Raw genomic sequence first — 24,113 nt, 5'->3', positions numbered from 1 at the left:
TAAATGTTTTTATATTTAAAACATTCCATTTCTGTCCTCTTCTTATTTTTTAGACTCTTATATTAATCTTCTTTATAGCTTTCAAGTAAGAAAAGGAAGTATATTAAACGAAGGAAAGTGAAGCACTAAACCATCACTGTTAGCCTTACATTGGGTCAAATTATAAAGAAACTATCATTAGTATGATTTCCCGCTAAAAAAGGACCCTCTTCTTTTCCTTCCCCTTCTCCTATAATCCTAACTTATCAACAGGCAGGATGCTACTAACAGATGAGTCAAGGCATCTCAGTCAGTTAATTACTCTGGTTCTTCCTCAGCCAGCACTTCAGACACTGGAGTGAAAGGCACAGTCAGTGAATCTCAGCTCTGCCACTAAGATAAATTTGGACAATTAAGTTAATTTCTGTGAGCCTGTTCTCCCATAGGATTTTTTAAAAGAAATACATATGGAATAGATAATAATTTTTAATAATAACTTACATTTATTAAGTTTCCATAGATCGGGCAGAAATACAAGGCCCCATATTTACCTTCTGCAACAAAAACTTACCTGAACAAGTGCATAAAAGATTTTCAGAATCTGCTTTTGTAGTAAAACAGAATAATGTGAGGAATCGGGAAGGAGCTGCATGATTTGTTGCTGAATACGAGGCAGAAATATTTGCATTGCTGCTATAAGAGGCTCTCTTTCCTCAGCTTTCTTATATCTACATGAGCAAAGACAAAAAAGAGAAAAAAAAATTTCTCCCCTACAAAAGAACTATAAATAATGAATTTTTTTAAAAATTTTTAAACTAGATACAGCTAATGAAACAAAAACATTCCAAACAGTGGCTTACATTTTCTGTTTGGATTTTAAGAATAAATTTGGAAGAAAATCCCTCTTTTAGGCAGAGAAACCTAAAATCTTTTTAAAAGGGGTTAAATTGATTTCAAAGAATTCTAGACTATTTGGCAAATTTCCTAAGTGATTTTTTCTACTATGTAATTTTCATCATACCATAATTCTTCCTATTAAACATAAGTTGACAGACATTCCTGTCATATAATAAATAATGTAGAAAAAAATTTCTTCTTAGAATACACTAAATTAAAATGTTAAAAATAGTTTGCAAACTTAGGTGCTCTCAAATTACTTCAATTGCTCCAAATCTCAAATATCTTCTAACTAACCAGTTTTTTAAAAGGAAAACTACAGGACTCTGCATGCATAAGGCACAACCCTCCCAGAAACCAGAAAGCAATGCTATTAAACATGACGCTCACTGGTCTCCTAACTCCCGAGCAACTTCTATGGAAAAGAACGTCACTAGCAAGGAAACTTGAACATTTTCTATCCTGTATCCAAAAAGTTAAATGTTTGGTTTACTTAACGTGCTCACTTGAAGAACTTAAATATTAAGGTTCCTTTTTCCAAGGAAAACTGTTAATAAATGGGCCACTGAAACTGGCAAATAAATTCAAGAAACACTGCATATCTTATCACTGCCTTAGAGATTAGCAATGTACTTTAGCAGATTTAAGGTTCTCTGAATAACTATAGTAAATAAACATGCTTGTGCTTAACCCACCATTTCCCAAACCAACCTGATTCTGCAGAACACCCATATAGCAGACCTCTCTATGCAATTTAATTCTTTCTAAGTAACACAAGGCTGGTATCTTCAGCCAATAGAAATCAACTTACTCATATGTCTTCACCAGTTGATACAGACATAATAAACTGCCAAGCCAGCTTCCACTGCTCTGTGATTGCAAGTAATAGTCTATCTTGTCGACTACCGCTGGCCAGTGACCAGGGAAATCATATTTAATGATGGCACGGAGACACATTGTTAACTGGACTCTATAAGGTGGGGGGAAAAAAGTCCACAATCTAAGTAGTTATAAATATCAGGTTTCAAACACCTCTAATATTTTACACAAAAGCACTCTAACCTCTATTTACCTATATTATACAGTTACATATCTTGGACAGGGGAAAAAAGAACGGTCCTATAAAGAAAAATCTCTTCAGTAGCTCCACTTACTGAAAATAAACAAAATGGGTAATTTCCTACAATGAATGAAAACTTTCAAATGGGATTATCCTAAACACAGCCTTGGGGGAAAAAAAGAATTTAAAAACAAAAATTCATTTAAAAATTCTCAAAAAAAAAAAAAAGGAAAAAAGAAAGAATGAATCCACCACAGCTCTGCAAAATTTCCCACTATGTCATCTTTTGTAGTTTAGTTATCATATCCTAAGGGGGAAACAAAACAAAACAAAGTATTTTGTCATTTCAACTGGAAAAACAGCCTAAAAATAGTCAAAGTAGGTAAAACAAAGGCTGACATAACAGTGGGAAGCATCTCAGTGAGCCTGAGCCATCCATTATCAGTAAAAAGCCAACACAGTATGTTGCTCCTATCAAAGCTTCCTAAGACAGTAATTTTTGTCTTTCAGAATAAGAAGCAAGTATTAGCTGGCAATTCCTGAAGAGGAAAGCTAAGTTATTTGCAGAGAAATCAAGAAAAAAGCAGTAAGAAAGACCTAAAACCAACTTCTCTTTAATAAAACAACAAAGTTAATAAAAAACGTGATCTCATAACATTTATGTCAGTATCCATTTTCTCAATGAGAGCCCTACTATAAATGGAATCGGGGAAAAAAAAAATTGAGGAAAAAAATTTCTCCTCCACAGACTATCAATATGTCCTTATATGGTCATTTGCAAATGATTAGAAAGTGAACCTGGCTAAATTAGGATTCCATAATGCCTCCTCCCCCCAAAAAATGTGTGCTCCATTGGCTAATAATTTGCATTCACTGAAATGAAACACACAAAATAATGCCTTTTATGTTATCAAATCCATTTGAAAATTTTTCAGTGCCATACTCTTAAATGAACTCTGAGAATAGTTCTTTTAAGAGTGACTACAATTAAGCCTCAGGACATACAAGAAGCAACTGTCTCACAATAAAGATAAAATTCTTCTCTTATGCCACCAGCAGTCGTTCCTAAACAATAAATACCTCACATCTGTGCACAATAAAACTAAAACTTCTCATTTTTTCAAATTTCATCTTTAGGAGACCTCCCAACGCCTTCATTTTCCCAGCCAGCAAGGAGGGATGGCTATGAGCAGCCGTCCCTTCCTATGTTACTGTGCAGGAGCATCACAAGACTCAGAGAGAACTGTAGACTCTGTCAAGACACAGACGCACACGGACACACGATGGTGCCAGAGGGGAGCCTCTACCTGGCTGGATGTGGGCACCCGCTGAGAATACTGGGGATTTTCTTTAATCAGTACCCATCCTTTCTCCTCTTAACTAACAAAGGAACTGCATGAAGAGTTGTTCAATGTTTGCTCTCCTTCCCCACTATTCCCCTCACACTTCCTTCCCTATTCCTGCTGCTTATGACATAATGTACATGAGACACTCAGGGCTAAAGTTATAGCTCATCTATTAATGTTAAACAATTTTGCTCCCCTACCTCAGTTTCACCTCTTTCCCTCCTCCGTTTTCAATAGAAATCTAACTATGAACTCACGTGGAAAAGAATCTGTGTTTCCTATTTTGAAAGTGCAAACTGAGTCTGCAGCTCTGCGGTGCGAGAGGGGAAGCCGCTAGCTAGCATTATGTGCACACTCCTACCAACATCCGGGTCCTCGGCTGCAGCAGCCACATTGCAGGCACTCAACAGCCACAGACATCATGTGGCTAAGTACTGGACGGGGTGGGTACAGGAGAGCTCCGTCATCACAGAAAGGCCTACTGACCAGTGCTGCTTATAGCATCTAACCTCAATTTTAAAAACTGGAGCCAGTCTTCTAGCCTATACATACTCTATTCTGTCTTCTCCAAAGAAAAAGATACTCAGTTCATTTTAAAAAATGAATGAAAACATAGGTAAAGTAGGCAGAAAAGTGGTGAAAATTCCCAGGCCTCAATTTCCCTGTATTATGGGGAGTTGGGGGAAGCAGCTGGTAAAAAGTAAAGAGATCATAACTAAGAACATAGGTTATTTGAATAGCAGGGATTTATACAATTTTAGTTAAGTTTGATTTTTGCCTTAACTCTTTTTTGGGCAACTTATGGCAACTAAATCTTTTCCAAAATACTTCAAGGCAAAGAATTACAAACGCAAAGACAAATAAGTAAAACAATATTTTTTGAGTGCCCACCTTCATTACTTTACCTCTTCAGATATACAAACTTGAGGCTGATGATTACATCCAACTTCTCCCATCCAAACATTTCGTGCTCCCTACTAATCATATAGAGTATAATGTACCTCACTAAATCCGGAGACCGAATTATTCCTTCCACAATGTTATCGCGTATTTGCTGGCGATCATTTTCATGAATGTTGAATGGAAATACTGCTTCTCCCGGTGGAGGTTCTCGGTCAGGCCAGTACTGTGTCACCATGTTCTTCAAGTAAATGGCAGCTAAGGTGGAGAAAAAAATGCTAACATAGCAATACTGAAAAGATGGCTTTAACATAGCTTTACAGAGCATGAAAGGCTAAGTCCTTCATGTTATATCTTCACCGCTAAACAGGATACTCAGCAAAAATGGAAAAATCTTACAGTTATAAATAGCCAACTGGCGAAGGGAAAATGTAGAAGAATTTAAACTTTCTCTTTACCTAGTAAACCAAATCTAAGCAGAAAACCTTTCATTAAATCAAGCTTCAGAGTCTAGAGGACAGAAACATGATCTAGGAATCAAGTATATATCCTTAGACTAAATATAAGGTAGTCTAAATGAAACTCTACTAACTGTATTTTGATAGCATAAAGATAATACTGCTCCTAATGCCTAAAGCTGAGTCCACAACACGTGAAATTCCACTGTCCTTCATGTACCCTTCTTTTCTTGTTTATCTTTATCTTGTTTATCTTTTCTCACTGGCCACTATCCAGCACCAAAATATTGCTAATTTCTGTCTTACCCTTCTGAAATATTTACCACTTGTAAACAGAAGAATAGAGAAAAAGACATTAACCTTCAAATATCTCTGTACAATTTCAGGAAATTTCTTACCTATTTATTTCTATCAAAATACATAGTAATTTTATTTCTATTCTGTTTAACCATCTTCAATAGTTAGCAAAAGGCTTCTGAAAGAAACAAGCTAAAATACTTCAGATAGGGCTTTTTAAAATTTTTTTAGATTTTATTTATTTATTTCACACAGAGAGAGAGAGAGAGATCACAAGTAGGCAGAGAGAGAGAGGGATGCAGGCTCCCTGCTGAGCAGAGAGCCCGATGTGGGGCTCAATCCCAGGACCCTGAGATCATGACCTGAGCCTAAGGCAGAGGCTTAACCCACTAAGCCACCCAGGTGCCCCTAAGATAGGGTTTTGATAGGCAATGTGAAGCTTTCTAACTATCCCAAATGAACATTAATGGAAATAAATACTTATTACATCATACACTTATATATACTTTATATATAAAAATAAATAGATGCGATCTGCAAAGCATTTTAACTTTCTTCCCTTGAGTTTCTCCTCTCCATTCTTCCCCCAACCCACCTTTATCCCAATTTTACATAAAATTCAATTGGTTGAAGCATTATGACACAGAGAATAAACCAACACGTTCTACGTTGGCTCTAGTACAACTGAAATGTAATGAAATTATGAACTTGACAAACAGCAACTTGCAGATTCCAAAGGTACAGACATGGTAAAATCATGGTCTTATTTATAATACAGTCATTAAATACCATTAATTTTACCACTAAAAAATATTTTTATTATTGGGCACCATATAAGATAGCCTACATAAAAGGCACACTAATTTGTAGATGTTAAAATAAATCCTTGGGGTGCCGGGATGGTTCAGTCACTTGAGCGCCTGCCTTCTGCTCTGGCCACATTCCCAGGGTCCTGGGATCAAGCCCAGTGTGGGGCTCCCTGCTGAGCAGGGAGATCAGCAGGGAGCCTGCTTCTGTCTCTGTGTGCTCAATCCCCACTTGTGCACACTCTTCCTCTCTTTCCCTCTCTCTCAAATAAATATATTTTTTTAAAGTTCTTAAAAACAAAATAAAATAATAAAATAATAAATCCTCAATTAGAGGCACCTGGGTGGCTCAGTCAGTTAAGCATCTGACTCTTGATTTCAGCTCAGGTCATGATCTCAGGGTCCGGAGACTGAGCCCCTCATCGGGCTCTGCACTCAGTGAGGAGTCTGCTTGTCCCTCTCCCTTCCTATTCTGCACTCACACACACGTGCACTCTAATAAAAAAATAAAATCTTTTTAAAAAATTAAATCCTCAATTAGTTAAAATAAAATTGAACCTCTTACAAGTTAATGAGAGTATTTATTTCTCATATAGATAATCATGGATTGCTAAGAATAATGAAGAAAAAGTACCAAAGATAATTCAAACTATCAATAATCTAAAAACCTTCCTTTCATCATCTAATTAAAGTTATCTATTTAACCATTTGCCAGAGCTAACAAAACACAAATATCATTAATCCAGTCATATGGAAATTATTAAACTTTGTTTTTCTGCAAAATCCACCATTCCAAGCATCTTAAGTCTAAAATTAACTTTCTAACGCATACACTCAGTTCTCTCCCTCTCAAGCACAACAGATCATCACTTAAGCCCTATGCTCAGGAATCCAGACTCACAACTACACAGGTCAGTCGATCCCACAACCTCAAAGGGGAAAGGATGCCAGTAGGAACTCACTGAAGTACAACGCTGGGCTTTTTGAGTCAATGTTTCTAGGTTTTTCCATTTTTCATTGTAATTTGGTAGTCCCTCTCTCTCTCTTATTCATTAATCTGTTACAGGCTAGGAAATTGAATAGTGTATGTAAATTATAACCAAAACAAAAGTAAATAGGTTCTGAATAAAAGCCAAGAGCTTCCTACATACAAGACACATGGGTTTTAATGAAAGAGTTTCTTGTTATGCTTCTGGACTGATCAGAGGCATCTTTCCAATTTTTTCTAGGTTCTGTATTCTAGAACACTGTTAACCTTAGTGTTTGTGAATAACTTAGCTATAGGCTGAATTTTTATATCCCTCCCTATCCATCTTTTTTTTTTTAAGATTTTATTTATTTATTTATTTGACAGAGATCACAAGTAGGCAGAGAGGTAGGCAGAGAGAGAGAGGGAAGCAGGCTCCCTGCTGAGCAGAGAGCCCGATGTGGGGCTCAATCCCAAGACCCCAGGATCATGACCCGAGCCAAAGGCAGAGGCTTTAACCCACTGAGCCACCCAGGGACACTCCATCCATTTTTTTTTTTTTTAAGATTTTATTCATTTATTTGACAGAGATCACAAATAGGCAGAGAGAGAGAGAAAGAGAGATGAGGAACCAGGCTCCCTGCTGAGCAGAGAGCCTGATGTGGGTCTCGATCCCAGGACCCTGAGATCATGACCTGAGCCGAAGGCAGATGCTTAACCCATTGAGCCACCCATGCACCCCCCCATCCATCTTTTAAAAATATATACAACACGTCAGAAGAACAAAAAAGCAAGCAACTTACAGAAAACAGACCCATGCTACTTTTCAAATGAGGGTCCCCTCACCAGTCACCAACAATGACTTCATCAGGTCTAATGTAACATCCAACCCTAAACTACCACTTTCATTTATTTACTTTTTAATCTTTTTTTTAAGATTTTATTTTTAAGTTATCTCCACATCCAACATGGGGTTCAAATGTATAACCCCGAGATCAAGAGTCACACACTATAGTGACCGGACCAGCCACGTGCCCCTCAACTACCACTTTCAAATCCAAACAACTTTTCTGCTCATAGCAACTCCAAAATTTACTAAAGAAACCACATTTCTGAAACTAGGATTAGGTATATTAGAGGGTCTCCTCGCAAGCAAGGAGTAAAAAGTTGAAAACAAAGCCACCTGAGAGATTCTTAATCATAACTATACTAAATTTAAGATGGGCTCCTTTCTCTGTACATTGGATAATAACATTAAGAATGCTATTATGCGGGGCGCCTGGGTGGCTCAGTGGGTTAAGCCGCTGCCTTCGGCTCAGGTCATGATCTCAGGGTCCTGGGATCGAGTCCCGCATCGGGCTCTCTGCTCAGCGGGGAGCCTGCTTCCCTCTCTCTCTCTCTCTCTCTGCCTGCCTCTCCGACTACTTGTGATTTCTGTCAAATAAATAAATAAAATCTTTAAAAAAAAAAAAAAAAGAATGCTATTATGCTTCTTAATACTCAAAAATAACAGAACATTCAGATTTATTTTGTTTTGCTTATCAATGTCAAAATATTACATTTTTTCCCTATTTCTCCACAGTAAAGTAATAAGGGACATTCACTAATGAGCCTGATTGATGGTAACAAGAATATTATAGGATTGCCCACAAGCCAAAAAATCAAGAACTGACTATTCTACAGAACTATGTCTTTCCATTTAATATTAGCATATTTTTTATAGCTTTATACAGGTTGACTTCTTTTTATTTTATTTTTTTTTTTAAAGATTTTATGCGGGACTCGATCCCAGGAACCTGAGATCATGACCTGAGCCGAAGGCAGCGGCTTAACCACTGAGCCACCCAGGCGCCCAGGTTGACTTCTTTTTAAAGGAAAAAATCACATCATTCTTTTTTAAATGTCATGATAAAATGATAAATTACCTGTCTGGGTGTCACCATAAGGTTCTTGGGGTATCTCTGTATTTTAATAATAGATTAAATAGGACAGAAATTTTATAAGTTTAGGGGAGATATAATGTAGAATTTTACACTGTATATTTTACATTCAATGATAAAATAGATGCTCTAAGAGAGAAAACTGTCCTAATAAAAAATAACCACCAAGATAAACTCTGTCTTGTGACTAACAGATTTGAAATCTACATAAATTATGAAGAAAAACTGCCTGTAAGTGCTATTTACATTTCATATCAAAACTCAGTTATAGGGGCGCCTGGGTGGCTCAGTGGGTTAAGCCTCTGCCTTCAGCTCAGGTCATGACCCTAAGGTCCTGGGATTGGGCCCCACATCGGGCTCTCTACTCGGTGGGGAGCCTGCTTCCCCCTCTCTCTCTTCCTGCCTATCTGCCTACTTGGGATCTCTCTGTCAAATAAATAAATAAAATCTTAAAAAAAAAAAAACCTCAGTTACATACATTATTAAGATTCAAAGTTGTATAGAGGATATGAGGAACCTAGCATTATTGCAGATATGATACAAAAAGTAAGCAAAAGCAACTTGGTGAGAAGATTCAAAACTGAAAATTTTAATATCATTAATATCCACCCAGCATCTCCATTTCTTGTTATTTATTCTTTGAAAATATTTTCACAAGTATCCTGAGATAAATGTCCAAGGATTCTGATTATGGCTTTGCCTCTATCAACAATAACAACAAAAAAGGGACAATAAAGGAAATATCCATCAATATCAAATTGTTTGAATAAACTAAAGTAGTTCTGTACAAAGAAATAATGAACAATTGTTACAAAGAATAAAGCACATGTATATGCATATACACTGGTATGGAAAGACCCCCCAAGGGTATATGGTTCAATGGGAGAAAGAAAGTTATAAAACACCATGTGGAATAAAAACATATTTTTGTTACATTTTAAAATTATCAAATCTACAGGAAAAAAGGGAATTGGAGAACCTTGCACCAAAGCTAATGGCAGGTATCTCTGGGGGTGCAATTGGGGCAATCCAATGAGTTTTTGTAGTGTTTATATGTCATGTAAAGAAGACATATTAAATCAATAAACTGTTAAAATCTTTAAAAATACTATTTCTATAAAGCTTCACAGGAACTCTGCGATGGCCCTATAAACACTTAGATTATTAAAATAGTTTCCATTTAGCAAAATGTGATTTCAGAACAGCCCTATTTCATAAAACAAAGATTAAACAACAGAGTTACAGTTTCAAAAAATCTATAAATAAGTCTTATACACCTTGTTGAAGTTATAAATAATTATTTATTTATTTTTATTTTTTAATTATTTTATAAACATATAATGTATTATAGCACCAGGGGTACAGGTCTATGAATCGCCAGGTTTATACACTTCACAGCACTCACCATAGTACATACCCTCCCCAATGTTCATAACCCCACCACCCTCTCCCAAACCCACCCCCAGCAACCTCAGTTTGTTTTGTGAGATTAAGAGTCTCTCCATAAGCTTTTCTTAATAACAAAGGGATCTTTAGGGAATCGTGCATATTGCTACAAGTATTTCCCCAAAGCTAATGATTCCTTACCTCTTTTTTGTTATGCTCAAGGAAAATTAAATACTTTTATCAGCATGTAGAGTATAATCTTACCTGTATAAAATTGTTGATCTCTCCCTACCTGTACCTGCAAAGACTAATGTTTGCATAATGTTAATGATGGCCATTTCTGAGCAATGAATATTGAGTAAATTTTTTTTACTTTCATCTTCGTATTTTTCTGTGTTGCCCAAATTATTCATAATGAATATATATTGGGGTGCCCTGGGCAACTCAGTCGTTAGGCATCTGCCTTCGGCTCAGGTCATGATCCAGGAGTCCTGGGATCTAGCCCTGCATCAGGCTCCCTGCTCGGCAGGAAGCCTGCTTCTCCCTCTCCATCTCCCCCTCCTTTTGTTCCCTCTCTCACTGTCTCTCTAGGTCAAATAGATGATTAAAATCTTAAAAACAAAAAACAAACAAACAAACAAAAATAGAATATATATCAAGTGGCCGAGCTTTAAAAAAAGAGTTTTTAAATAAATTAGCATTTATCATTTTATTCCCTTTATCTTGATATTACCATCTTTTCAGGACTCATGACACTCCAAGACGTTCGCCATTTTTTACATTCTGACCTGTAAGGACCAGCTCATTAAAAAGGCAAAAAGAGGAAGGCACAAAACCACGGAACTACCATAAGGTCACACAGCACTTGAAAGTAAGTCTCAAGTTTAAAACAGAAGTCCTGGGGCGCCTGGGTGGCTAGGCAGTTAAGCCTCTGACTTCGGCTCAGGTCATGATCTCACAGGGTCCTGGGATCCAGCCCCACATCAGGCTCCCTGCTCAGTGGGGAGTCTGCTTCTCCCCCCCTCTCTGCCCCTCCCTCTGCTGCTGCTATCTCTGTCAAATAAATAAATAAAAATCTTAAAAAAAAAGAAAAGTCCTGTTCCCCAAACACGTGTTTAGGAACACCTGTGCACATATATTACATCCACGATCTGACTTATGAATGGAGCTCAAATCCACATACATAAATTCACGGTCTTCATCTATGGAACCAAAGGGTGGGCCACCAGGAATCAAAAAGAATTAGGGAGATTAAGCCACTGGAATTGTGAAAACTAAGGGGGAAAAAGGCAAAGTTACAGAGGCAAGGAATCAGTAGGTGAAAAGGAGAGGAGGAGAGGAAAAACCAGGGAAGATGTAAAAGCTCAGTATCTACCTCTAAATTTCCAGGGAAAAAGAGAGTTTTTAAGCCATTAGAAATACTTTATGTGTGCTTCCTATTTTTTTAAAGAAATCACAGATACAAATAATTTTATAAAGGATGAAAAAACTACTCACCTGCCTGGCGTACTGGGAATTCCACATGGTCAGAGACTATAATCCGAAGTAAACTGGGGGCAAAATTGATAATCTTGTAGGACTGAAATTACAAAGAAATATTTATAAAATAGGCCAATATAAATGAATAACTGTTAGCACTGTTACTGAATACATTACTGTCCAAATAAAAGGAAAACTTTTATAGTGAGAGAAATTTTCCAAGGCAAAAATAAGATTACTGAAATACTTCAAATCAAAATTGTAATAAATTGATGAATAAAGGGGTATGAATATTTTTGTTTTTTAACATATATTGTTAAAATGCTCTCCAGAAAATGTGTAGCGATCTACACTCCCAAAAGTAGTATATACCCACCTATCCAATACAATGTTTAGCATTATCATTCCTTCAAAATTGACTCTTGTTTTAAATTACATTTCTGCTAAGTTAAAATTTATCCTTTCTGTTGGCTATTTGTTTTCTTCTACAAATTATTCCCTTTATCCTTTTTTGAAGAGTATTTGTTTCATTCTTAATAAATCCTAAGAGCTATTTATCAATTTAAAATCCTAACTTTTATTGGACCTACACATTGCAAGTGTTTCTTCCCAGCTTATTTGTGCTTTAATTTTGCCGATAGTATTTCTGTCAAACGAAAACATGGATCCAGCATAGGAAAACAGACAAGATAATGTTAATTATCTGTGCAATGAGCTATGAAGAACCAGTCCAGGCTGGAACAATGTGCCTCATAAGACAGTGTTGAGAGTTGTCACCACCAGCTGCCCTGTTGGTGGAGCATCCTTTATTTTATTTTATTTTATTTTATTTTAAAGATGTTATTTATCTATTTGTCAGAGAGAGAGAACACAAGCAGTGGGAGCAGCAGACAAAAGAAGCAGCAAGCTCCCCATAAGCAAGAAGCCCAACCCAGGGCTCAATCCTGGAACCCTAGGATCATGACCTGAGCCAAAGGCAGGCACTCAACCAACTGAGCCACCGAGGCACCTGGAGGATCATCTTTTAAACCTGACACCCAAGTAAGTCTGTGCTGATGTGTGTGCTGCCTGGGTCAGTTCCCGCCACCCCCAACTAGTTCTACTTTGACCTACCCCTGAGTTTTGACAGGCTGACTGTAGAAGTAAAAATAAATAAATAAATAAATGATTTTAAAAATAAAAATACAGAACAGCCAGTTCCTTTTGATAATACTCTCCCCCAAATGTCAAGTACCCGGACCAGGTAACCTTTCTGCCACATTCCCAGAGCTTACACTTGGCCTTGCCCGCTGACATTCCCAGAAAAAATTCACAAATTCTCACTAAGGCTAAAGCCAACAATGATGAAGAGAATCTGTTCAGCTTCCCTTCTCCCAGGAGCCTGGACCTACAGTGGCATCTTTTTCAACATACCACTAGGTTTACATATACCGCTCAACCTTTTTTTTTTTTTAAGATTTTCTTTATTTAGTTGAGAGAGAGAATGAGAGAGAGCATGAGAGAGGAGAAGGTCAGAGAGAGAAGCAGACTCCCCATAGAGCTGGGAGCTCGACGTAGGACTCAATCCCCAGACTCTGGGATCATGACCTGAGCTGAAGGCAGTCGCTTAACCAGCTGAGTCACCCAGGCGCCCACCACTCAACTTTTTAATTTAACCATCTTTCCTACTCATTTATTCATAACAGCATTAATAAGATAAAGGACTAAAAATTTCGGGGAAAATTTGTATCGAGATTTTAATATCGATCTTTTCCATTCAAGAACATTTTGCTTTCCAATTCTTTCTATAAAATTTTGAATTATCCAGGTGCCTGGGTGGCTCAGTTGTTGAGCATCTGCCTTCAGCTTGGGCCATAGTCCCGGGGTCCTGGGACTGAGACCCACATCGGGCTCCCTGCTTGGCAGGAAGCCTGCTTCTCCCTCTCTCTGTTTGTGTTTCTTCTCTCACTGTCTCTCTCCCTGTCAAATACATAAATAAAACTTTTTTAAAAAATTTTAATTATCCTATAATTGTTCTTCCTTTCATCCTATCTAAACCTCAGAATTTTAAATCTGTTGTACATAAAATTCTTTTTCATTCATAATTGAAACCACCATTTTAAAGTAATTTTTAAGAAAACAGATTTCTCCTAACAGCAGTTTACAGGAGTCAAAATAACACAGATTTAGCCCAATCTTCTAACCTTCTACATGTACATTATTATAAAATAACTCATGTTTGTAACATTTCAGATACAGAAAGATCCCAGGGTGAATCCAAGACTAAAAGAAAGATCCCAGGGTGAATCCAAGACTAAAACATCCATAGCTTAGTTCTAATCTCTCCAGTGTAGATACTTATTACACATAAGTACAAAATAACCTGTACACTTAGACTAATAGTATCTATTTTAGAGTAGTTATTGTAGAGACTGCTTTGACTTCAACACTATTGCCTTTGTACACATTTTGGAACTCCATTTTTTTGCAACTGTCTGCCATTTTAATGACCTTGTGCAACTTTTTGTCTTCTCCTTTCAACCTTGATTCAAACTATATTAATTTGGTCAGCTAAAACATCCAAAGGTAAATTCAGATAAAGTCTCATACAATTTTTCCTCACAAATATTTATCCAATTTCTTTTTCCACCTCGGAGTTCAGGTTTCTAAGAAAAAAATGAAAGACATTTCTCAATATTTACTTTGTATCTGTGAAGTTTTCTGAAAATAGTGTATTTACTTAGCATAATTCTGCATCTGATGAGAACTCATTTTAAAGCAAAGACCTGCTGCCTCCCGTTCTCTGCCTCATGGCTCCCAGTACATTACCTTTTCAAGTGCTCCAATATGCCAAGCTGAAGGCCTTTATTGGACTTGCTCCTGTTTCTCTCCCAGTTCTTCACCTGCTTCACTCCTTCACAACATCTAGGTCTCGGCTCAGTGTCACTCTTCAGAGAATGACCACATTATTTATACACCCCAACACTGTCTCTCCAGGACTTTACTATCTATAGCACTATAGCACTTATGACCTAATACTACTTACTTATCACTTATCACTATCCCCCACCAGAATGCAAGCTCTGTGAAAGCAGAGCCTTACATTAGTGTCTGCATGAGAACTCAATAAATATGTTATTCATGGGGCACCTGGGTGGCTCAGGTCAGGATCCCAGGGTCCTGGGTTCGAGCCACACATCAGGCTCCCCGCTCAGCAGGAAGCCTGCTTCTCCCTCTCAATCTCGCCCCCCTTGTGTTCCTTCTCTCCCTGCCTCTCTCTCTGTGTCAAATAAATAAATAAATAAAATCTTTAAAAATAAATAAACAAATAAATGTTATTCATATAAACAAACCCTCTTAAAGGGCAATAAAAATGATACAGACAGATGCACAGAAAAACAGGGATTCCAAAGCTCAGCAAAGAAAGTAATTATTTTTATTTCGCTACTGAGGCCATGTGGAGAATGTTTTATTAAAAGAAGATAACTTTGTGGATGAGTTACTGGAGCAAGATATCTACCCACTCCTGCTTCCCTTTGTTGCTGCTAAGGTGACTTCTGGGCCTAAAAACAAGGAGGAATGCACAAAGGATGCATTCTTAATATCCTGAGATAAAACTGAAAATGTGTTTTCTGGGGACCCCTGAGTGGCTCCATTGGTTAAGCATCCAACTCTTGGTTTTGGCTCAGGTCATGATCTCAGGGTCATGATACTGAGCCCCGTTTCAGGCTCCATGCTCAGTACAGTCTGTTTAAGTTTCTCTCTCTCTCTGTCCCTCCCCAGGCTCACAAGCTCTCCTCTCTCAAATACATAAATCTTTTTTAAAAAATGAAAATGCAGGGGCGCCTGGGTGGCTCAGTGGTTTGGGCTGCTGCCTTTGGCTCGGGTCATGATCTCAGGGTCCTGGGATCGAGCCCCGCATCGGGCTCCCTGCTCCGCAGGAAGCCTGCTTCCCTCTCTCTCTCTCTCTGCCTGCCTCTCTGCCTACTTGTGATCTCCGTCTTTCAAATAAATAAATAAAATCTTTAAAAAAAAAAAAATGAAAATGCACACAAAATGTTTCCACAGAAACAATATCACACACAGCAATCAAGGAACCAATAACCAGTAACAGAAATATGTTGACTACAGAAAAATGTAACTCCAAACAAGAATCTATCCCTCAGAACAGAGGCCGTTATGTTTTGAAACTGCCTACTCTTCTACAAGGCAATTGACAGATCAGTACATTGCAGAAGCTGCCTCCAGTTCCTAGGCAGAGCATAGTTGCTGAGGGGGGACCTAGACTAAAATAAACAAGCTGGACCCTAATCACTTATGATAGATTCCCCACAAGCAAAGCAGGACATTACAGTGGTGATAGAGAATAAGCACACAAAACCCAACATTATAGCCATATAAGCCATAACTATAAGGTTATGCGACATTATACTTGTCTTCTACTTATAATTTTTTAAAAAAGTACTTAGTAAGAGTGTATTACAATCCAAAGCATTGTACAAAACGTAATGCCAAAGAGTGGCATAGCAATAAGCTACTTAGAGCAGTTGCAGAGGAAACTATGGTTTGTGATGAAATGGGTGGATATGGGGCAGGGCAGAGTGAGGATGAAATGGGTTTGAACTGAAATCCCATGAAGAAAAATGTAGACTGGGGTCCCAAGGGTCTCTTCTAGTTCTGCAGGCTTTCCCACCAACCTTTCCCCTTCTGTCTGGGGACAGACACTTATACATTGATGAATCACTTACACATTGATGAATCAGAAACAAAGCAAGGATAGGCGAACAGAGGCAGGAAGGTACAACATGATACCAAAGATATGATCCCTACTGACACTATTAAAATAACATATGGCCTCACTGGGAAGAGAAGGGGGTCACAAACAGGCCAATGCCCCTGGTCATACTAATAGATTGCAAGTTCAGCTCTTGCTTTGTTCCTTCTAAGCAACCCCTGGATTACTATTCTTCTAGCCAATCAACATATAGTACCCTGCTTTGCAAAGCCTGAGACAGGTACTGACTTTAACGTTCCCCTATTTTGAATGAGAGTCCTTTTCTTTTTGAGGTAACAACACATGCTCTTTAGGCTTCTGTTTAACTCCACCTTCCCTCCAGTGCTTTCACTCTCCCTTTTATCTCTTGGGAATCCTGAATTCACCCTTACTCCAAACGCCGTCCAGATTTCCCACTGGATTTCAAAGATATAAATGCACAGTTGCACTTTAAAGTCAACTCCAACCAGGAAAACCTTAGTGAACTCCCACAGAAACTTTTACTTAAGACAGCTGCTCTCACACTTCAGGAAGCACAGAATCACCTAGCTTGCTAATTAAAAAATAATTGGGACCCACCCCCAGAGTTTCTGATTCTCTAAATGTGAAGCCCAGTAATTTCCAATTCCAGCAAGTTTCCAGGTGATGTAGATTCTGCTCATCCTGGGCAGCACCTTGAAAACCACTAATTTAGGTATATTCCTTTACATTTTAAGGATTACCCCAACCTCAACCAGCTGTCACTCTACCCTAGGGAATAGACCTTAATTCGTACTTTTTAGTGAGAAGTCTATCATTCATCCTTACAGGGGAGGAGGAAAACAGGAGCTAAATTTTGGGATCACTACAATTTCGAAATGTCGGTGGTAACCCTGGAACAACGTTAGGGCCAGTAAGAACAGAGGATGGAAGATAAAAGAAAGTCTTACACATTTTAGCGCTTATAAGAACTGCCTCCAAACGCACATTAATCGACACATTAATCGACGTGTCTTTTATACAATATACCACGATGAAAACTGCCTGTCCTCTCCCTTGCTCTCTCCTGGCCGCCTTTCCCAGAGCTCCAACAAAACTCTGCCAATCAGTGTCAAAACAGTCCTACCAACCCCACAGAAGCAGGCGATGAGAGGGCTTCCCACCGCAACACCCAAAAAAGGCTGGGTCTGGAGAAAAGCTGAACTCAGATCCGAATTTTAAGCGAAATTTCCCACCCCCTTCCCTAAATCAGCGTACTTCGGGAAATCACACACCCTGCGAACACTGGCAAAGCTTTCCAAAGCCTCTTTCAGCGATCCAGTGGACTGAACAAACTGCACCGTGGAAGGAAAACGACAGGAAAAGATGCAAAGGTGGCCAACAGGTGCGCGAGTTGTTCAGGAAAGATCCGGGGAGTGCCGCTCAATTGGCCCCCGGGGGCTGGGGGTGGGGGGCGGGCCGGGACGAGCGTCGGGGTCCGAAGCCCGGGTTGGGGTGGAGATCGGGGGCGCCGAGGAGGGAGAGCCCGGTGAGCCCGCGGGGGGCCCAGGGGGGCGCCGCAGGCCCGCTCCTCACCTGATTGAGCTCATTCTCGGCTGCAATCCGCAGCTTCGGGTCGATGGTGCCCTTCAGCGCCTGGATGATCCGGTTGAGGTCCATCTCCCCGGGTGGGGGCTCCGCGGCCCCCGGATCAGTAGGCCAGACTGCAGCTTTAGTTTTTCTTTTGATCCTCTCAGCCTCCTCCTCCGCGACCCCAGACTACCTCACTCCCCACCCCCCGCCACCGTCGCCACCTGCAGCCACTTGCTGCGCCACTCTGACTCCGCGCCCCCTGTCCTCCCTTTCTACCCCCCACAACTCGCTCTCCATTCACCCTTTTACGACAGCCGGTGGGAGGCGGGAGAAATGAGAAGAGGAAGCGGCGCTTCCTTTACGGCGGCCTCTTCCCCCAGGGCGTGATACTATGGCAGCTCCCTGAGGCGGCCCCCATGCTGCTGTACGGAAAACAGTAATGGCTTCTAACCGGGAGGGAAACCGCGCTCACCGGCTCCAGCAAGCGTCCGCCATGCTGCCTTACGGAAAACAGCCTCACCTGCTTCCCAGATAAGGAAACAACCGGGCTCGAGATCTCTTTACAGGGAATGGCACTTTTTGTTAGTACGAAAGTGTTTGGGCATCACAACTGAACCTGTTCCAGGGCAGACTTGTTGGGACCTTAAAGATCACTAGCTCATAGGAGGACAGGGTTCCTTTGGTCTGTGGGAGCCATCTTCATTCATTCATTCATTCATTCATTTGCTGAACATCTGTTAAACATGTTTTGGGGCCAGAGTACTAAGATATTTAGGTATCACATTATAAGAAGATTACTGACATGCAGGTTATTATGAAGGAACGTAAAATCTGACAGAAGATACAAATGTAAAAGTATTTCCAGAGTAATGGTGAAAATAAAGACATCAGAGAAACTATTGCACCTGAGAGTTTCTGAAAGATGTCCGTATCTTCTCAGAAGAGTAGTGAAAGGCAAGAAGAATTATACAATTATCACCCACTGTGGCATTATCTGGCCCAAAAAATTCAATGGCCTAGTGGTTGGCAATGTCTCTTACTGCTTCCAGTTTTCCCCCTCGTTAGTCCATCCTCCACACTGCCATTAGAGTAATGTTTCTTAAAGGTTAAGACTGTCACGTCCCTTCCTTGGTGATTTCCCATCAATTTTAAGATAATATTCAAACTCCTTACCTTAGTACTCCAGGGTCGTTGGAAATGTAGTGTTTTCATCTCCACACTGTTTCATTAACCCACTTTCTTGGAACTAATGATAATCTAAAGCTCCTTGACCTCTGAAATCTTAACTCCAGTATCCTCTTTTCAAATTAGGACCTATTCTTCCATCTCTCTCTCCCCCAGTAATTCTTCACCTGTTTTCCAACTCCATTACTTTTTTAGTTATCCTTAGTCTCCCATACCTGACTACACATCCTCTGCTTTGAAACTCCCAATTCAACTTCTTAGGTCCACCCTTGACCCACTATGCAAATTAATACTTCCACAGTTGTGTGTTTTTTCTTTTCTCTTTTGTCAGAGAGAGAGAGCACAGCAGGGGAGAAGTAGGCAGAGGGAGATGCAGACTCCCCGCTTAGCAAGGAGCCCAATGTGTGACTTGATCCCAGGAACACAGGACCACAACCTATGCCAAAGGCAGATGCCCAGCTGTCTGAGCCACCCAGGTGCCTCCACGTGTACTCTTTTTTTAGGCTCAACAATCCTATTCCTTCATTGATCAGAACCATCATCCATTTCCCAGCAACCGTTCCCAACCTCAAGACTCTTCTCAAACTCCTACCTGTCTCATGGAGCCCTGCAAAGATGAGCAAAGCCATCAGGCTCAACTCACTCAAACACAAATTAATCTCTGCTTACCCCTATTCACCTCCTTATCCCCAATCTGAACCTAATTCTCTCCATCTCTTCTGGCACCTTGCTCAATAAATCTCACTTGTCAGGTGCCTGGGTGGCTCAGTGGGTTAAGCTTCTGCCTTCGGCTCAGGTCATGATCTCAGGGTCCTGGGATCGAAACCCACATTGGGCTCTCTGCACCACAGGGAGCCTGCTTCCCCCGCCCCCCGTGCCCCCCCATCTCTCTGCCCACTTGTGATCTCTGTCAAATAAATAAAATATTTTATAAATAAATAAATAAAGCTCACTTTTCTATATACTTTTCATTAAAATAAATTTTGAGGGGCACCTGGGTGGCTCAATTGGTGAAGCGTCTGCCTTCAGCTCAGGTCATGATCCCTGGATCATGGGATTGAGCCCCGCCGGTGGAAAGGGGCTCAGTGAGGAGTCTGCTTCTTGCTCTTCCTCTCTCTCTGCCACTCCCCTGCTCATGCTCTCTCTTTGTCTCTCAATTAAATAAACTCTATTAAAAAACAATTTAAAAATAGATTTTGAGTAATTATATGCTCACAGCCAACAATTTTGTAAAACTTGTTCTTATATTTTCAATCCCTTTCTCTCCACCGATTCAACCTCAGCCTAAAAACATTTCCCCCAGTTAAAAGACAATCTTTCTCCAATAATGCTAATTATTGTTCATTCTTTTTCACTTTTTATTCCAAATAATGGTCTTCATTCCTTGTCTCTACTTCTTTAGTTCTACTTGTACTTCAGTCAGTTATCCCCAGGGTTCTGCCCTCATTTCCCCCACTGAAACTGCCAAGCAAAAACCAACACTGATCCTTTAGATACCAAATGCAAGACACATTTTCAGTTCTCACCTGAAAATGTCTCTTTGTCAGGCACCTAACACTGTATTATAAGCTCTTTTTTTTTAATGTTTCCTTGTTTTAAAAAATATATTTATAATATTTTTAAAGGATTTATTTATTTGAGAGAGAGAACACACCCACAGAGGGAGAGGGAGAAGCTGACTCCCTGCTGAGCAGGGAGCCTGATGCAGGGCTCATCGAAGGACCCTGGGATCATGACCTGAGAGAAGGCAGATGCTTTGAGCCACCCAGTCGCCCTATATTCATAATATTTTGATTGCTCACTTGATCACCCAAGTCTTAAACACCAGTGCTTCTCAGGACTCTGTCTTCAGCCCTCTTCTCTTTCTTTTTCTTAAACCCATTCTGCTTTTGTCATTTCTTAAAGTCTTTTTTTTTTAAGATTTTTTATTTATTTATATGACAGACAGAGATCACAAGTAGGCAGAGAAGCAGGCAGAGAGGAGAAAGCAGGCTCCCCGCTGAGCAGAGAGCCCGATGTGGGGCTCGATCCCAGGACCCTGAGATTATGACCTGAGCCGAAGGCTTTAACCCACTGAGCCACCCAGGCGCCCCTGCTTTTGTCATTTCATCCACTTATATAACTTTAACCATCAACTCAACAGGGACAACTCACAAAACTGCTTCTAACCAAGATCTCTTTCCCTGAACTGGATGTATCCAAATGCCTTCAATGTTTCTACCTGTTTCTAAATGTTTCTAAACCAAATCCTTTAAAGCACATATCTAAAACTGAGCTGTGATAACATTGAAGATGGTTTGAAGTAGGGAGAGGCCTGATACAGTTAATTCAATAACATAAAGAGAAAAGACCAAAAAAAAAAAAAAAAAAAAAAAAAGTGACACCAGAGAAACCTGGATCACTCATATATTTTGGTGAGGTTTAAAATACCACCTCTCTGGAAAACAGTGGTTAAGCAAACTGGCACATCTATACCATGGAATACTACTGAGTAATAAAAAGGAGTGAAATATTCAACAACCAGGATAAATCTTCAGAGAATTAAGCTAAGTGAAAAAAGCCAATCCCAAAAGCTGACATAATACCTGATTCCATTTATATAAGTTTTACTAATATAACATTCTTAAATGGGGTGTCACTGTGGCTCAGTCAAATGTCTGACTTGATCTCAGCTCAGATCTTGATCTAAGTCTTTATTTCAGGGTTGTGAGTTTAAGCCCTGCTGTGGGCTCATATGCTGGGCATGGAGTCTACTTTAAAAAAAATAAATAACATTCTTAAAAAAACAAGTCACAGGAAGAACAGATCAGTGGTTGTGAGGGCTTAAATGGGGATGGAGACAAGAAGGAAATGGGCATTACTATACTATAAAAGAGCAACATGAGGGATCCTTCTGGTGATGGATATGTTCTCTATCTTGACTGTACCAATCTCAACATCCTGGTTGTAATATGTATCTTGTTTTAAAAAATGTTGTCACTAAAGGAAATTAAAAGATACACAGGATCCACCTGTATTATTTCTTATAACTACATAAGAATCAACAATTATCTTAGATAAATATGTTAACAAAATCTCTAATTAAAGACAGTTGATGCTCCCATTAAAACTTTGTGGATTTTGGAAAGACTCTGAATATAAATTAGTTTTAAAACAATGCTGTCAAGTTAGCAGTGTCTAAGGCAACAGGAAAAAAAAAAAAAACCCATAAGCATCTATGGTTCTGCTCTCAGATTTCTTTGCAAGTATTTTAAAATAGCTGTCCCTAAGCTGTAACTTAGGTTTAACTTATATATGGCTCATTGAGTCCTGTTTTTTACTTTACATGAAAGGACATCTATTTCTTTTTTTTTTTTCTTTAAGATTTTATTTATTTATTTGTCAGCAAGAGAGCACAAGCAGGGGAGCAGCAGGCAGAGGTAGAGGAAGAGGCAGTCTCCCTGCTGAGGAAGGAGCCCGATGTGGGACTCATCCAAGGACCCTGGGATCATGATCTGAGCTGAAGGCAGCCACTCAACCAACTAAGCCACCCAGGGTGTCCTGAGGATGTCTATTTCTTAATGCACTTACATTATTTATGGTAGAATGTGAGCCAGCTACATTGTCTTATTGTACTATCATGGTATGCATATGCCTCACCTCTTTGTCTTTGTCACCTCTGTCTCCTCATATGCTTCCAAAAGCTGTTGTGAGGACTAAATGAGGTAAGCACATTGTCCAGGATACATGCTCGGCATTAACTATCTTTGTATTCTATTTAAGAGAGAGGACATACCTTGTTCACCTTTACTGAATGAGACCTAGTGAGATCTAGTCTCACACTATGCCTGATACATAAAAAGCAATCAATAAATACTCGCTGAATGAATACATGAATGAATGTGCGAGAGATAAGGGGTCTGAAACAGCATATCCACAATAGAAATTAAGAAGGTAAGACAGATGTGAGACATTTCACAGGTTGAATCAACAGGAACTTGTGACTTATACAATATATAAAGTAGCAAAGGGAAGTCAACAATGATTCTGAAGGTCCAAGCTTTGATGACCTATGGAAGTCATTAAACAGGGCAACATGAAGGAGTATTAAAAGTTTGGAGAGAAGGTCAGTTTGCCTTTGAACATACTGAACTACAAGTGCTCAAGTGTTAGATTGCTAAAGGTTTCCAGTGACAACTGGAAATTCACATCTGGCACTCCCAAAAGAGCTACGGCAGGGGTTACAGGAAGGAACACAGGGATGCTGTTAGAGAACTATGAGTCATCTATATATAGGTTAGCTGACATACAGACATGGACATTACCCAAGAAATACAGCAGAGTGAGAATAACTGGCATGATTACAACTCCAATTACATGAAGTAGTTTTTCCTCCAAGCACTGCCACTGTGGCCTCTGAGATTTAACATTTTAGTCGTCTAAATGGAGTATCACACAGCTGTCCTCCCCACCTGTTGGCAGCAGCTCACCTGCTGGCCTATGTTAGTAAGCTTGAATCTAGTCCACACAGTAAACAGAAAATGGGAGTTAAAATCTAAGGTTAATAATACATTTTTTTAAACCATGATCAATAATCTGCAAGTGAATACCTCTACCCCAAAAGTGTCATATTGCCAAGGCTCTACATCATAACATCTGAAATATATGCAAGAATATATACACACATCTTATAAATGTAAGATCTTAAGTATTTTGTTAATGTAAGTCAATGATAGTCTCCTTTAAAATGACACATGTAGAGGGCACCTGGGTGGGTCAGTGGGTTGTCTTGCCTTCCACTCAGGTCATGATCTCAGGGTCCTGGAATCAAGCCTGGCATCAGGCTTTCTGCTCAGCAGGGAGCCTGCTTCCCCCTCTCTCTCTGCCTGCCTGCTTACTTGTGCTGTCTCTCTCTGTCAAATAAATAAATAAAATCTTTTAAAGAAATAAAAATTAATAAAAATTAAAAACCAGTGATCAGTAAGCTAAATAGGGGATAGGAAGTTCCTGACTACAGTCTCTTCTCCAAGAGACTAAAATAGTAGTTGTGGTGGGAAGGGATAGAACCTAAAGAGAGTAGTATTAACTAGGATTTAAAGAAATACTTCTTCTCAGATCCCTTTTTTTTTT

At 39.4% G+C, this 24,113-nt stretch overlaps 1 protein-coding gene across 6 annotated transcripts in view; it reads right to left on the bottom strand.

The window, feature by feature from the left end:
• IPO8 (importin 8) overlaps positions 1 to 18,250 on the bottom strand; it is a 192,809-nt gene extending 174,559 nt beyond the window's left edge. For 2 of the 6 annotated variants that reach the window (XM_082740709.1, XM_082740705.1), the window contains exons 1-5: positions 17,823 to 18,145; positions 11,534 to 11,615; positions 4,284 to 4,440; positions 1,688 to 1,846; positions 551 to 707 (exon numbers count right to left, since the gene is read on the bottom strand). In XM_082740709.1, coding sequence (XP_082596835.1) covers positions 551 to 707; positions 1,688 to 1,846; positions 4,284 to 4,440; positions 11,534 to 11,615; positions 17,823 to 17,906 — 639 coding nt within the window. In that variant the 5' untranslated portion in view covers positions 17,907 to 18,145. Of the gene's footprint in view, positions 1 to 550; positions 708 to 1,687; positions 1,847 to 4,283; positions 4,441 to 11,533; positions 11,616 to 17,822 lie in introns of all 6 variants that reach the window. The other 4 variants (XM_082740704.1, XM_082740707.1, XM_082740706.1 and 1 more) reach the window with 4 other exon arrangements.
• Between the last annotated feature and the right edge of the window lie 5,863 nt (positions 18,251 to 24,113).

The sequence above is a fragment of the Mustela nivalis genome, assembly GCF_964662115.1.
Source record: "Mustela nivalis genome assembly, chromosome: 7".
Classification (NCBI taxonomy): Eukaryota; Metazoa; Chordata; class Mammalia; order Carnivora; family Mustelidae; genus Mustela; species Mustela nivalis.
The sequence above is the reverse complement of the archived record's forward strand: the minus strand, read 5'-3'. Positions and strand labels throughout refer to the sequence as shown.